The sequence below is a fragment of the Mya arenaria genome, chromosome 11 (genome assembly GCF_026914265.1).
Source record: "Mya arenaria isolate MELC-2E11 chromosome 11, ASM2691426v1".
Taxonomy (NCBI): domain Eukaryota; kingdom Metazoa; phylum Mollusca; class Bivalvia; order Myida; family Myidae; genus Mya; species Mya arenaria.
Genome location: NC_069132.1, coordinates 64281320 through 64296518, shown reverse-complemented (window position 1 = coordinate 64296518; position 15199 = coordinate 64281320). Strand labels below are relative to the sequence as shown.

At 35.1% G+C, this 15199-nt stretch overlaps 1 protein-coding gene across 1 annotated transcript; it reads right to left on the bottom strand.

Moving 5' to 3' along the window:
• On the bottom strand, positions 1–11688 carry LOC128208688 (ferroxidase HEPHL1-like). The gene is made up of 9 exons (XM_052912235.1): positions 11643–11688; positions 10268–10479; positions 9458–9608; positions 3289–3501; positions 2245–2479; positions 1402–1940; positions 1176–1315; positions 316–457; positions 1–62 (listed from the first exon to the last, which is right to left on the bottom strand). The coding sequence occupies exons 1-9, from the start codon at positions 11686–11688 to the stop codon at positions 1–3; spliced, it is 1740 nt and encodes a 579-aa protein (XP_052768195.1).
• Positions 11689–15199: the final 3511 nt, after the last annotated feature.

The following is a 15199-nucleotide window of genomic DNA, read 5'->3' as shown; positions in this document are numbered from 1 at the left end:
TTAATATATAAGCTGTTGTAAGACACGGGGGTAATAGCGTGGCTTGAGAGAGTGTTTATTTCCTGAAATACAACAGAAAATCAAAAATATATAGGGCACTGTAGCAGTTTATATAATTATATTCGCCCCGAATTCTATCCAGTTCTTTCTGATTTATCGGTGTACCTTTTGACATGCAAGTTAAAGAATATGAGTAATTTAGGTAAGATATCTTATTGTCTGGTTGACTTTGTTCTCACAGTTTTATTTTGTTTTGATGAACAATTAATATTTCAGATGTAATATAATTCACCGCCCTTTTCGCATTGGTCTTACCATAAACTTTGAGCTTTCTAGGGTGGATTGTGTAAACAGTTTCCATGCCAGAAGCTGAGTGTAGACTCACGTGACAATGGAAAAGCCACGTTCCCGGATTGTACCCTGCCATCTCCACAGTTTCGTACGTGCCAGCAAAAACCTGCAAACAAAGTAAAATATCACTCGAATACGAATTATTGAGTAGATTTTAATGGCTTTCATTAGGATGTTTTCTTGTGATTAAAAAGTACACATGTATAGGCGATTGAGTTTATATGGAAATATATGCAAAAGTTAATATTGAGCGACGCCATCAAACTTTTTTTCTTGTTTTAAATCTTAGACTTCACTTTTCACATGTGTATGTTAATCCCAAACAAAAACAATGTTGGAGTTGTAGTTCTTATCCTTTTGCATTTTTTGAGAAAGAAAATCGAAAACAAACAACAAAAAACAAGTAAGTATTTTCAAAAAGAAAATTTGGTATGTCTTTTAAGCGGGTCGCATGAACTGAATCTGCACGAGCTAAAAACTGGCCTGACATCACTTTCAAAGCATCATGAAACGACGGCAATTTAATTAAATATCCATCAATGAAATGCCAGAGACGTTTCGCAGATTAGTGAAAGTTGGAATATATTGCTTTGAATGATCAAAACCTGTGCTATTAATATGTACAGGATTTCCGATAACGTAATAACAAAAACATAAACATCCAGAAAAGCGTGTCTATAGGCATGTCCGTTTTTCGTCTTTGCGTCTAAATCTGTCACAATTTTGCTGCGTATGTGATATTCTTTAATATATTGTAAAATGACATCACAGCAGATCAACTGATGTAAAATGCATAACTTATATAAGACAAATGTAGCTTATACCTCGAGAACATCTCCTCGTAATGTTTGTGACGTCCGGCGGATGTACAGCTGTCCGTGGAAATGTACTGTATGGATACCAAAGGTCGAGCCCATTCCAAAGATGTACCATGCTGTCCTTTCTCCTTTCGCAAAATCCAAACCTCGGAGGTTTCCGTATAATAAATTGAATTTTTCGAGTTACTGTTTACAAAGTCTGTAGCAGATGTATTTAGTCTTCCAGGAGCACTTGTTGCAAAGTTATAAGTGCTGTAGTGACTAAGATTTTCATTAAAAATGACAAAGGCAGTTGCAAACTCGGTTGTCACTTTATCCGACCTTTGATAATTTATGTCAAGGATTCCTGGCCTGCATATAACGACCGGACCCAGGAGCCCACTGTACGTGTCGTTTAGAGGAGTTACTCGAGATGTATACATGGACCCTACACAGTTTGGTTCATTCAATTTCGGTCCTGACCTCTCTGGAACAATATAGCGGTAAAGTTTAATTTGCCCGGGAAGGGTTGGCAATGCAGAGCTGATCTCTGACCCGTCGGCAAATGGAAGGTTTCGGGGAACAAGATTGAAAGGAAACGATGCCATGTTCTTAAAGAATACTTCTATTGTATCGCCAACGTTGCCGCGAATATACGGCCCAAGGATTCCGAGGCTTTCGCGTTGGGGTACAATTTGTGAGAATGTTACATCAGTGAATTTTCTATAAATGGCTTTTCTATAGATAGTGCCGACGAAGTTTGGTCCTCCACGAATATACAAATAAGAGGAACTGCAAAACAATTAATCCTGATTAAACATGCTTAATTTAAAGCAAGCAATGAAAAATTCAACATACTTTGTAAAGGGTTAAGTCGTCTGCTTTATTATATTTAGACGATTCCATTACTGTAGTAAGTTCCGTTCGCAAAATATCTCGTCCAGTGAAATTATGAATAAAGTGAACAACTGAACGTTTTAAAAGCCAAAGATGTTTTCCCAACAATTATAAGTTTATATTGGAAATAAAAGTTGCGGATGAATAGTTAAGGACTCAAAATTTGCATACTAGTATCAATAATTAGAGAATTACAAACCTGTTTGGGTTCAGCAAACTTTCTCCTGTAAGGGGATGTATTTTCACGGGAGCATAGTCCCAGTCGACTTCTACAGCGGCAATAAAGTATCGTCGGGTTATTCCATTGGCTTTTGGGACGAGTTTTGGTTGTGGAACAATCTTAGGAGAAGCAGGGGAGCAGACATGAGCGTTATAAAATGCAAACATCCCTTCACTCTCGTATCCGAGTTGACCCGTGCGCAAAAGATGACGACCTAAAAGAAATGGATAAATATGATTAAGGGCCAGTCTCATAAACGCAAGTATCATACGTTCGCTTTTTGGAATTGATATTTCTGAAAAGTAGTTATATCTTTTCTAGAAACAATGACGTATGTTGACCAGTTAAGCATTTTTTATCTTGCAGGTAAAACTCTCAACTTATTTTTTTACATTCACTTAAGTATTGATCGCATGTTTTCTTGTGATTATGCTGTATGAACACAGTAGGGCAAGAGAACAAATTTTATGAAGCGCACCCGCTTGTCCGTCATAACTCCTTGCGTGTTGAACAGTATGAACGTCAAAGTTCATCTTTACAAAGAACAAGGCGAGAGTAATTATCATACATTTAACTGAAATTCTTCAGAATATTTTGACGAACCATCGATTATACGATGAATCCAAAGTGTGCAGCAGGGTTCCAACAACTGTGGTACTTACCGGCGCATCAAGGTAGTCATCCCATGACTTATTCATAGAGTTATTTTATGCCATGTGGTCTGTTTATGTTTATTTGTAAAGGTTGTTTTCGAAGTCTCATTTGAGCTTTTACCTTATTCCTCTAAAAAGGTTTCAAATATGCAATTTGGACTACTGGACTGGTCCCTGTTAATTTCATTGTAGTATGGGTAATAAAGTGACTTTGTTCTTTATGTATGTTACATCAGGTGAAAGCGACACTATTCTCAGACTCTTTAATCAACGAAGCAGTTCAAACATTTTCGCTTTTATCCCCCGAATTGTAGCGTGTACGGTTAAAACAATTCATGTATGACTATAGGGCAGCAGTGAAAGTACAAACCAGCTTGATCAAGGATCATTTTGACTGTTATCCCGACACCAGGAAACACGGACGCTGCGTCGACTTGTCGTCCATCCGAATGGAAGTTGTTGGAATCAAATGTGAAGTGGTGATGGTCGAAACGTTCCCCAAGTCCGTACATGTGCCATGCAACTCGGTCTCCAAGACAAACATCAAGACCGGGTAACGTCCCAAAAGAGTAGCCATTGATTGCTGCGAAAAGGATAGAACAGCAAGTAGTTTATTATCGTTGATATAATTGTATTACTGTTATTTAAGAAATATAACACACCACTGAGTGTCATATGACATTATAAGGACCGGCCAGTCATCCACCGAAAGTGTATATGGACTGAGGCGTTAGCCTTCGGGGACTGACTGACCGGTCCTTATAATGCCTTATGGCCCGATGTGGTGTGTTATATTTCTTATATTATACCGAACAGTTTTCATTACCATTCAATATTTTTAAAGCGATTTAAAAGTGTGTTATTGAACAAAGCTTATAATGTTTACTTGCGACAAGTTTTCGCCGTTGAGAAAATAGCAAGCCGCACTTACCAATTGTATGACGTAAGCGGTCCATATTACATTTTGGCGAGGTCCGGACCGGCCAAAAACATAATATGGACCACTGACGTCATTTAACTGGATTTTTATCAAAATACAGTGATATACGGACCGATCGAGTTTATATATACAAAGAAGGGACACATTTATGTGAGGTTTAATATTCTGATATAATGACCGATATGTAAACAATAGAGAAACCTATGCGTGATCATTTCACGACAAGAAAGAAAACACACGGTACGGTACGCTCGACTAGACATCATAAAGACGCGTATGCTAATTCATTAATTTATTTATTACCCATACGTATAACTTTTTAAGGTATTCCACCAGTAACCAAATTGTTTAATCTCGTTTATTTCTGTTTAACTTCTGATTCCATGCGGATTACTTCGGGTAAATCCTGATCACAACATCATTTGACGTATTTTCCTGCGATGTTAAATTTTAAAATTGTTAATTAAGTAAGTATTTAAAGACGTATATTGTATCAACACGGATGCATTTTACCTTGATACCGGGGATTTTTGTTTATAATAAATGTTTTTAACGAGTCCATTCAACATTTAGTCCAATGGAATAACAATTGTAACACAGACCCGCGCAAAGGTCGTTTATGTCAAACATCGGACGTCACGCATGGCTCTTTGATGGCAAATGGCACTACAGCCGTCATCTTATACTTTTGTGACCCCTTTTTTATAAATTGGTTACCATAGTTTCATACTAATTTCGTATAAAAGATATATTCAATAGTATAAGAAAACATTAAAATGAGGTTATAAGTTGTTTATCACATTTGAAAAATATACCCAATATAATATACTTTGAGATAAATTTAACGTCCTTTCAAATTGTGCTATGATAAAAGTTTCTTTATGTCAATCACAAACACGCAAGTGCCGTTTATGTTATGTACTTTTTCAAGATTTAATAAATCAACAAAATATTTCAGCCCTGATTAATCACTTAAATAACTACGAATACATTAGCGGGTAGGGTAATAGTTTTCTAGTTGAATAGTTCTTTATATGAGCCCCTTTAAGCGAAACCTGGTTTTGACTGTAATGAAAATACCAATTATTTCGAATTATTCGATAAAGCACTCCAACGGAACAAAAGTTGAGTACAAAAAATAGTTTGTTTGTTTTTTTAACTTTTTTCTTTATTCTGAAATATGTCTATGAAATGGTTATTATACAATGACGTTCATATCTGAAGACGGATACTACAGAAGAAAAGAATTTGTATTTTAAAGTCTTTGAATTTTGCAAATATGATATAAAAATATTAATGATGTTGAAATAAAATGGCAGATCTAGCTCCTCGCCGTTAATAGTAGAATACATTGAGTTTTTATATTTTGAATGTTCTAAAAAATCATCGTGATAGAATCGAAATGAATTTAAAATTCGTGTTTTGTTCTCTGATGAAATTGTTTGTTGGATACTTGAAAGAAAAAAACAACCTCTCCAGCTATATTATGCCCTGACGAAAACTAAGGAAGAGAAAAGTATGCGGGCAGTCCGTGGATCGAACCCGGGCCACCCCTACTTGCAGGTTAGACGCTCTACCAACTGAGCTTACCAGCCCAAACAACTCACACAATATCTGACCTGTGCGAGTCAGTATCGATACTTATGTATATACTACCCCTGTTCTATCAGACAACAAACCTTTCATTTATATAAACATATAGTAATATTGTCTGAGTTGTGCGAAATCATTTTTAAAACGACTGTGTCTACCTAGTACACGTTAAGTAAACAATTTATAAAATATGATGAGCACTGTGTTCGTCAGCGCCTGTCCGGTTTGCTCTTATCAAATACCTCAAAGATAACTATTTGAAATAAATATACTTTGTAAATGTGAAACTTTGTTCTCGTAAAGAATTTCGATAACGGTTTATTTTGTTTATAATATTATCTTTAAATATATATAATTTTTGGCGAATTGTATTATTTATCAAAATGATTTTAATAAGAATTACTTTAAAATAACCCCGCTACATCAAATGTGAGTAACCTCCCTTGTATTCGATATGTGTTTATAAAACTATAAATAGCAACGCACCTGGCAAACTTGTAAGTACATCAATTTACAATATAAATATTTACCTTAAAACCGTACGTTTTATAAACACTTTATTCAAGGTAGGTCAGACAATGTCAGTTAGGGGTCAGTTAAGGATTTCGATATCAGAAAAGGAAAGTTGTCACTTTGTATATGACATTTTTGAATATAGTTTAATTTCAATGTCGATTTGACATTTTTCGAAAATGCAGTCAACTTTCACTTTCGAAATCGCATTTATATGCCTATTTTGACTCGAAAACTTCACTGGGTTGTTTATATTCGTTGTTATCAGCCTTAACTAGTTTTTTTGAAGTGACTCACTTATTGACTCACGATTTTGAAGATTTTGGACCACTTTATATATAGTTTAACTACAGTGCGTGTTAAAACTTAAACCATGTAGGTGTCAATTTGTGTCAACTGAAGTTAAATCATGAATATGCGTATTGTCGAATGAAATAAATCTCCCAACACAAGACGTGCACATGTATCGTTCTTACATAGTATTCTGTATCATGATTTCAGCAGAGGACAATCATGAGTGTGATACAGGCCATACTGGCTAAGGCATGCGTTGCACTTTGCGTTATTGGGGCATCGATGGTGTATCAGGAAGACAGGAGCTACATGCTCTTGTTTACCGTACTGATATCGTACACATTGTGGCTGATCTTAATCTTAATATATAAAGGAAAAAAAAACGATCCAGCTGTCTACAATTTTCTACAAATGCTGTATACGGTTATCGTGTTTTCAGTCGTGTACTCATCACTCCACAACGATGAATCGAATCAGCTTAGACACAAGTTCATGGTTGACAATTTGAATCCTTACTTTCAATACAAACAAACTCTGAAGTGGGCATTCAGGGAGTGTTTTTCGTTTATCGTCTTCATTTGGCGACTAATGAATATATTAAATATAGGCTGGAAAGGCTTTACTGCACTTATATTTTATTTTACCTTTCATGCTTGTATTTTCGCAATAATATTTAAAGTCATACTGACCATGGTAATATCAGGTGTATGGATCACTATGGTTGAAAATTTAATGTTTACGTTTGACGCAAACAATAGCCGGGATTACCCTGAAGGATTTTTCACTCCAAAAAATGTAAGTGAAACCCCTTATTCATTACCAGTGCGTGAAACAAAAACATATCAGCAAGATTTAACTGGCAAGTTTGTACTTGTGAATAATTTCGAGACTGTGAACAATCCAGCAGATCCAAGTTCTTCCTACCCTCTTTACCAAATGTCTGTTGAACGATACATTGGCGAAGACGTTACACTCAGCTGTGTTTATATAATTACAAAGGACAACTTGCTTGGAAGGAAAACATTCTGGACTTTCAACGGAACAACACTGACTAACAATTCGAAATACAATATTGACACTAACATTAAATTGCAAGAAGAAGGTAAACGGTCGGTACATTCTTTGTTAAGTATAAAAATACTCCAATCGGTGGACTTTGGGGAATACAAGTGTTACGGCAAGATATACTACTACACCAAACGTGCCAAAATATCACTTGTTCATGGATTGCATTCAAAAAAATATTTGTTATCCGTTTTTACGCTTAAAGAAATTCACCCCAAAATACGTCTTTTAAAAAGATCAGTCGGAAACATTGTAGCCACTCAAGGTCACTTTTGGTATCATTCCAAGCAAGATATCAATGATTTCCACTTGGACTACACGGTAAATGGTAAACCTATCGGCCTTAGGTGCCCCGGAGAAAACTCGCAAATATGTTCAGTTGGAGCAAATGTTTTTCACAATTGGAGCCAGCAATTTCGAGTGGAAAGGAGAACAGTTTCCATATCTTGATGTCATGAAAGTGGATAATATTGAAGATTTGAATCGTGCTATTATATATTATTGTTTGTGTAGCGCTGGATTTGGTGTCCATAGAATTAGTTTTGTTCGAAGAGTTGTTGTTCCGAAAACTGGACGAGCAGTATTACACGAAATAGAGCATCCTTACATATATCTTATACTACCACATGCAGAGCCGTCACTGTTTCGAAGGACTGATGACAGGCATTTGTACCAGGAGATAGAAGACTTAATTGACTCTGGTGTGGAAATAGAATTAATAGAGCAAAAGGTAGAATACTTGTTGGCATTCATAAGTGCTTATGAATACAAAGTTATTTCATTTACGAACTATATCCAAGGATTAATTCTGATCTTATCCTTCATTGTGGTATTTGTTCTTATTCATATGACAACACGCATATATTTTAAATTACTTATACAAGCTCCAGTCAGACGCTTGCTTAATGTAATTCCACTAAAACATGAAGAGGTTCTGCAACTGGAAGATCTTAATTTTGATGTATTCATTTCCTACGCAGAGGAAGAATACAACTTAGTCACCACAGTATTGCTACCTTATATAAAAAACGAATGCAGGTTAAAGGTGTGCTTTAATGGCGATGACTCCTTCAAAGGAAACAGATCACTGATACATTTGTATCTAAACTCTATATCGAAAAGTAGAAAAATTATTGTGATATTATCCAAAAACTACATGCAAGAAGCAATATGTGAAAATTTGCAGCTTCACATGATCATATTACCATTAATTTATGAACGAAAGCGAATGCCAAAGGATGTCCTGTTTATCAAATATGACAAAGATGTCGAATTTCCGAAAATTCTGAGATGGGACCTGGATGTAGAGATACTTGATTGGCAAACGTATCTACGTGATGAAGTCAAACTGAAATTAATACGCAAATGGATGCTCACGGGGAAGTTATAACTGCTCACTCGTTTTTCAAAACATATCTGTGATAGTACGAAGGTGCCAAAAAAATTCCAGTGTGTCATTGCGGTAAATGTTTGCTTTTGTTTTAAAATCGTTGTGCCAACCGCTCTTTTTTTGTGCCATATCAGCATATGTGTTGTTGTTCTTCTCACTTTGTTGTTGTTGTTGTTTTTATTTTTTATTTAAGGGTCGTTTTTTAAACACATTTTTAAACTCATTTGACGCCTTAGCTTTTTAATTAATCTACAGGACTTAATTTGTCAAACACAGTACGTACAGGCATTTCCTTACATATAATATATCGAAATAAGAAAATGATATGATCAATTTAATTCATTTCGCCAAATATTTTATTTGTACCACTATGAACTAGCAAGTGATTATATTTCATAAATGTATACATATGCACATGGACTATTTTACATTCTTTACTTTGATATCCTTATCAACCATCTGAATGTCGTAGTATGTCAGTTTCGTCTGTAGTTCTTTAAGTTTAGTTTTATCGCTTGAAACACTTTATTTAATAATTCAAATAGTGTACTTTGTATTAGTAACACTCCCATTAATGTGTGTGTGCTTATATTTAAAAACATTGCCAAAGTGAAATAAATCTGTGAATAAAATTAAGTACAGCTTTTTGATAATGATATAAGATCTTTGTTAAAATATTTGAAATATTACCCATTGCAAAGGAAAGAAATCATATCGAACAAAACGATCACTTTAAATCCTTACCTCTCATTTGATTGGAAGATACGGACGACCGGTCTTTCTTGTTGACTGTCCATGGCATTGTTGTGAATGTTTGTATATTCTTGTCGATGTACCAAGAAAGGTTTTCATCAATTACCATCCAGTTAAGGAAGAATTCCCGATCAAATAGTTTCTGTCAAATATTTGTAAATGGGTTATTATGTAATTGTAATATACTAATTTTGGAGAAAAAAGTATAACAACAGAATATTATTACTTTGTCTTACTGCTCATTGTATACAAAGGAGCGTAAATTGTGTTTACCGATTGCTGTCCATGAACAGACTCGAGCAGTTACAAGCAAACTAATCTAATTATACTAAATATATATTCAGACTGTAAACTGTAGCTTATTTCAATCAAACAAAGTTCATTCTTAAATTTAATTTGATGAAAATGTTGTGTGTTTTTTCTTGTGATTAGCAAGAAGTCAATATTACTTAAATAATAGAAAACACAAATAGTGAGCCCTACTTAATCCTGATAAAGGAGCTCGATATATTGTGGCCAGTTCTTCGGGTTTCAACTTATTTGATAGAAGTAAAGCTTGTTTGTACGCTGGCCAGGTACCGAGCTTGTATTTAAAGTATGACGGCAGAACAGCCGCGGTGTTGGCTGTAACCGCAACATTTATTATATAAGATAGTTTGATACGCATTATTTCGTCTGCTTTGTGGCTCTCGTTTATTGCCACTAGACCTTAACATCTAGGCCTCTAGCCTATAGGTTGGGTATGCGTAACAATTTGGCTACTGTAGTTTTAGTATTGTATTATTAGAACTTAGAACAAACCTGAGTTCCTGATTTGGTCAAAGTTCCTGGCTTGCAAATGACCATGGGACCAAACAGTCCCGAATATATGTCCTTTTGTACGTCGACGGCAGAATGGTAGGGGTAGGTCAAGCAATCTGGGTCTATATGAGTGGGAGCACTGTTCTGTAGAACATCGAACTTGTAAACGCGAACAGCACCAATAGGAACAATAGCGCCACTTCGACGAGGATCTATGCAAGAAAGAAAGTGCTTGTGGTTATTGTACAGATCGTGCAAAGAGGGAACAAGTGGCGTTCATACATTTTCGATTTGTATAAGTATTCAAAAGACTGAGATAGAACTAAAGTCTATGGCGACTATAAATGAATTGCAAGATTTTAATCCCCGCGAGCCACCTTTTTTTCCGCCGTCTCTTGAAATTGATTGACTCAAATAAAACAATTGAACTGGTGTCTGTATTTGCGTATCGGCTCGGTACGGTCCGGCAACGGCGTTTATTCATACCAGCCGGCGTCGATGTAAACATTCACATTGTTAAAAAAAGATCATTGTTACGATGATGTTCGTGGTTCGTCTAGAAACACATGTATATTGTCCCGTATGCAATAAAGAAGAACATGAACACATATTCAACGGTGAAACAGTCACCTAAGAAAAATAAGACGTATAATGTTACATTAAAACATGGATGAAATGCTAGGAATTGATTTATATTGGCGTATGCAATGTCGTTGGTCTAATTTACTTTAACATATTTTGTATTAAATTATGATGACTTGGCTAGTGTTTAATATCATGAGTAATTTTAGAAGTGATGTGTAGTTCAAAATAAATTTGGCATGTACAGTTTAAGTTACATTCATTAACATGTTGAGTTTATAATTTCAATAAGTTTATAATAAAATAAAACAATGAAAACTACAGAAAAAAGACCAGTAGCCAAGTTTAACCAAGATTATGTTTAAAAACACATTCAGAGAAGCAAGAGCCAACCCAGCTGCCCGCAATAACAAGTAAACATGCACGGCTTTATTTTTTTAGTGTAAAAACATAATTTACAAACAGACCTATGCACCAGTCAATTGTAACCACACCCCAACCCCTGGTCCGAGAAATAGCGGGGACTTTGACTTTTGGTCCAGCCAATCCGGGTATAATATGCGTCCTGTGGGGAAAAACTGCTGATAAATCCCCCGCAAAATGCCCCCGTATCCAGGGGACATCCCAGGTAAGACCAATTCCCCGCTAATTTCGGCGCGAAAACAAAACCACCGCATTAACCCGGCACTGCACAGCCACCTGGAAAGTAAAAACACTGCCCATTCTACCGCTATCCCCGTTATACCCCCGGACCTATGGGGACGTGTTTACAATTGACTTGTGCATAACACACCTTTACGTGCATTCTTGTAGAACGCTCCTTCATTATCTTTCGTCATTGCAACCCCACCAGCCAAAAACGAATACGGTCTGGTAGCCAGATTGGTGACGACTACCTCAATTATATCGCCGACTTCGCCGACAACTCGTGGCCCAGCTAATCCATAATGCGTTTGATATTTGCTTCGCAGTTTTCGTACGGTGAATGTACTGTCCGTATATTCCCGGAATACCGCTTTCTTGTAACGGGACCCAATTCGTTGAGGTCCTCGTCTCAAATGTATGTCTGCTGCCCTGTATAATCAATTAAATTAATCGCTTATTGATTACAATTGATAAAGTTGGAACGCAACGAAAGTGGTAAATACAATGAGTTAAATGAGGTGAACTCATATGAATACTTATTTAACATGTTGGTAAGAATGCACATGCAAACTGTATATATTTCCAATCTGATTGTTATTTTTCAAACTTTAAATGATGTCTCAGGTTAAGAATATAACAATTTTATTCAGTTCAGTTTCCACGTATACCAAATACTTGTATTATAGGTCATGTGTATTTTAGAACCGTTATATAATTTTATCAATATTTAAACACGCAAGCTTCTGTTGTTATACACAAAAATGACTACTGTTACATTTGTTACACTGTTTAATTTAAACAATTCAATGACATATTAAACGACGTGCAGTTTGGTATCTTACACCTTATATTCAAAAATAATTATAAGTATATTTAGATATTAAAGGCAATACGTTTTAACGCTATATGTTCAGCGTTATTCATTTGACATGGAAAGAGAACTGGGGCCGTATTCAAAAAGCAACTTAGATTAAGAATCTAAGTGTTCTGATTGGCCTGTATATTTAGCTGACCAATAGGCTGAATGGAATCACTGAGGCATGTTTAAGGATAAGATAAATATTGGATACTAGCACTGGGGTGGTATTCAATATGCAACTTAAGTCAATCTAATTGTCAATCATAATTGACTTCCTTCACTCTATTGGTCAGTTATTTATAACAAGTAATCCGATTAGCTACATCGTTCTTAGATACAATTAAGACCAATATTGAAACCCCTGAAATATATCCGTAAGTCTCCGAAACAGAAACTGTTCAATTGTTTAGGTGTTTGGCTTATCAGATGCTGTGAATCTAGCTAATCTTACCCCTGATTAACTTCATGGCACTTCAGGAGAGCGAATGCTGGCTCGATCATTTCTGGTGGAAGTTGTGGACTTAGAATGTAGACTGTTTAAAAGGTCTTCGAAACTTCGTCAAATGAAGTGTACATACCTAGAATTTGATTTCAATCCTGGTGCGTAATCCCAAATAATTTCCTCGATGGCTAAGTAAGATGTGCGCAGGACCTGGGCTTTCGATAATGTTTGAACTGCTAAACTAGACGTGATAACGTGTTGTGGTCTGTTACACTTTCCAATATTAATAAAAGCCTGCATTCCTTCTGAAAACAAAAACAAAATGACTCCAAAACAGAAAACAATAACTGGTTTCCTATGTGTGAACTGTGGAAATCCGGTAACAGAGTGAAATATATTTTGGGAAATTTAAAGTCACTCATCATTTCAAACAGAACATTGTTCTCTCACTCGTTGGAAGCGACAGACAATATACTTTAATTTCATGAAGCTATGGTGATATCATTTATACACAACTCCAACCCAAAGTAAACGAGAAACACACGCACCGGATTTTAAACTCATTGTTTATAAATTCAAAAAATCTTACAACTCCAAACTTAAAACAACGATGCAAAAAAAAGTGGAAAATCTTTGATTTGTTTTCATAAATATGCACCTTGTACTGTCTGTATATTCTCACAAAGTGCATATTTATAAAACAAATATTTTTTAATAATATTTCACATTTTGGCATCGTTATCTTTTATTTGGAATTAAAAATTATTTAGTTTAAATTTTAAAAAATATTTTGAGTTTAAAAATCCGGTTCCAGTGATAAGAAACAATGATTTCGGATGGATGGTCGGAATTGCCAACAGGCGGGCGAACGTTGACTTGCAAATTGATAAGCCTAGATACGTGATTTCGTACATATTGGGATTTTCTATAGTGCAGGGGGGCAGTTTCGCCAATGGTCCTAGAAGCAAGTTCGTTCCGATGAGAGATGAAAAACCTTTAACTATTTACTAAATAATGCATTTATGGAAACTACTCATTACTAATAACAAGATTGTAACCGTGTGTTTTATAGTTGAAAACGCACTGATATTAAATGATGGGTTTCTACACGTTTCATACAAATTAAACGCAGTATTCTTCATAAAAACCATTTTTCTGGTGTTTATTTATCTTATCTGCAAATTGATACATTGGTTTTAATTGTGACACATCTTATTTGGGAGTAAGAGTGCATCTTTAATAAAATTCATTTGATTGAATCGTATTTTATTTCATATAAACGACTGAACATTTAACACAATTTGAACACAACAAATGTGGCATAATGCATTATACAATAGAGCTGGGCTACAAGATTTTACAATGTAATCGGCCCTCCCAGATCACTATGATGTTGTTCAAGTATTCGATAATAAATGAAATGATATATTTAATCATATAAATAATATATACTTAAAATGTAATGCTTCATTTCATACATATAATGTAATTTAAAGTAATATTATATTCGAATAGAACAGTCAGGATATAATTGCCCTCTTAAAAAGTTCTGAAATGTGATTAATTTAAAGATGCACTCTTACTCCCAAATACGATTTACCACAATTAATAATATTGTTTTACTGGTAATATTCCAAAAACAAAGATGAATAAATGTTGAAAACAATGGTTCTTATGAAGAAATCGAGTTGGATTAAAAAGAAATGAACACAAATCACGGTATATCTACCTTATGAGACTATAGCAGACCACAGTAAATATTTTATCATTCACCAATCATTTAATATTTTTGCGCTTTCTGCTATTCAATACACGGCTACTATCTCGTTTTCAGTAAAAAAAATAATATTTTTTTGGTTATACATGTGTATGTATTTAATTTGAATAATAGTGTCATTTCAACTGGCACGAGCGCAAGAACAGTTATCAAAACAAGTGATTCATTTTTCAAGTTTATTAGCAAACTCAAAGATGTCGTATCTATAAGAATACACACTGTATCTATAAAAATACACACAACAAAAGAATAAAAAGGAATCCAACCACAACATGACATTATATTACCCATAAATGACTTATATGCTTATTAATTTGACGTAAGGCACACAGCTGAATAATGGATTAATTTATTGCAATTTTTCCAGGTGTTGATTTATAGCGTCGCAAAAAGAGTTGTTTGGTTTTTCTTTGTATGCCGTACAAGATGGTTTTTGACCTGTAGTTTTACTGTTTACGCATCTTCATAATAATATAGGCCCCGCATTGAACAATCGAGTTCCCTTTATTTCACCTTCAACCAGTGTCTGACCTTTTCATTGGAAGCAAGAGTGCTGCATAGAAATGGGGTGTACCAAGTTACTGCTTCCTGTTCAAGGTCACTTTGGGATATACTTTGTATAATAAA

What these genes read in the sequence shown, in the direction of transcription:
- LOC128208688 (XM_052912235.1), bottom strand. Translation starts at nt 11,688, where the DNA reads ATGACGAAAGATAATGAAGGAGCGTTCTACAAGAATGCACGTAAAG. An exon ending in ATCTTCCAATCAAATGAGAG is followed by an intron (nt 3,502 to 9,457) that starts GTAAGGATTTAA and finishes TCCTTTTCGCAG; the next exon opens with CAATCAATGGCTACTCTTTT. An exon ending in TACGAGGAGATGTTCTCGAG is followed by an intron (nt 458 to 1,175) that starts GTATAAGCTACA and finishes CTTTGTTTGCAG; the next exon opens with GTTTTTGCTGGCACGTACGA.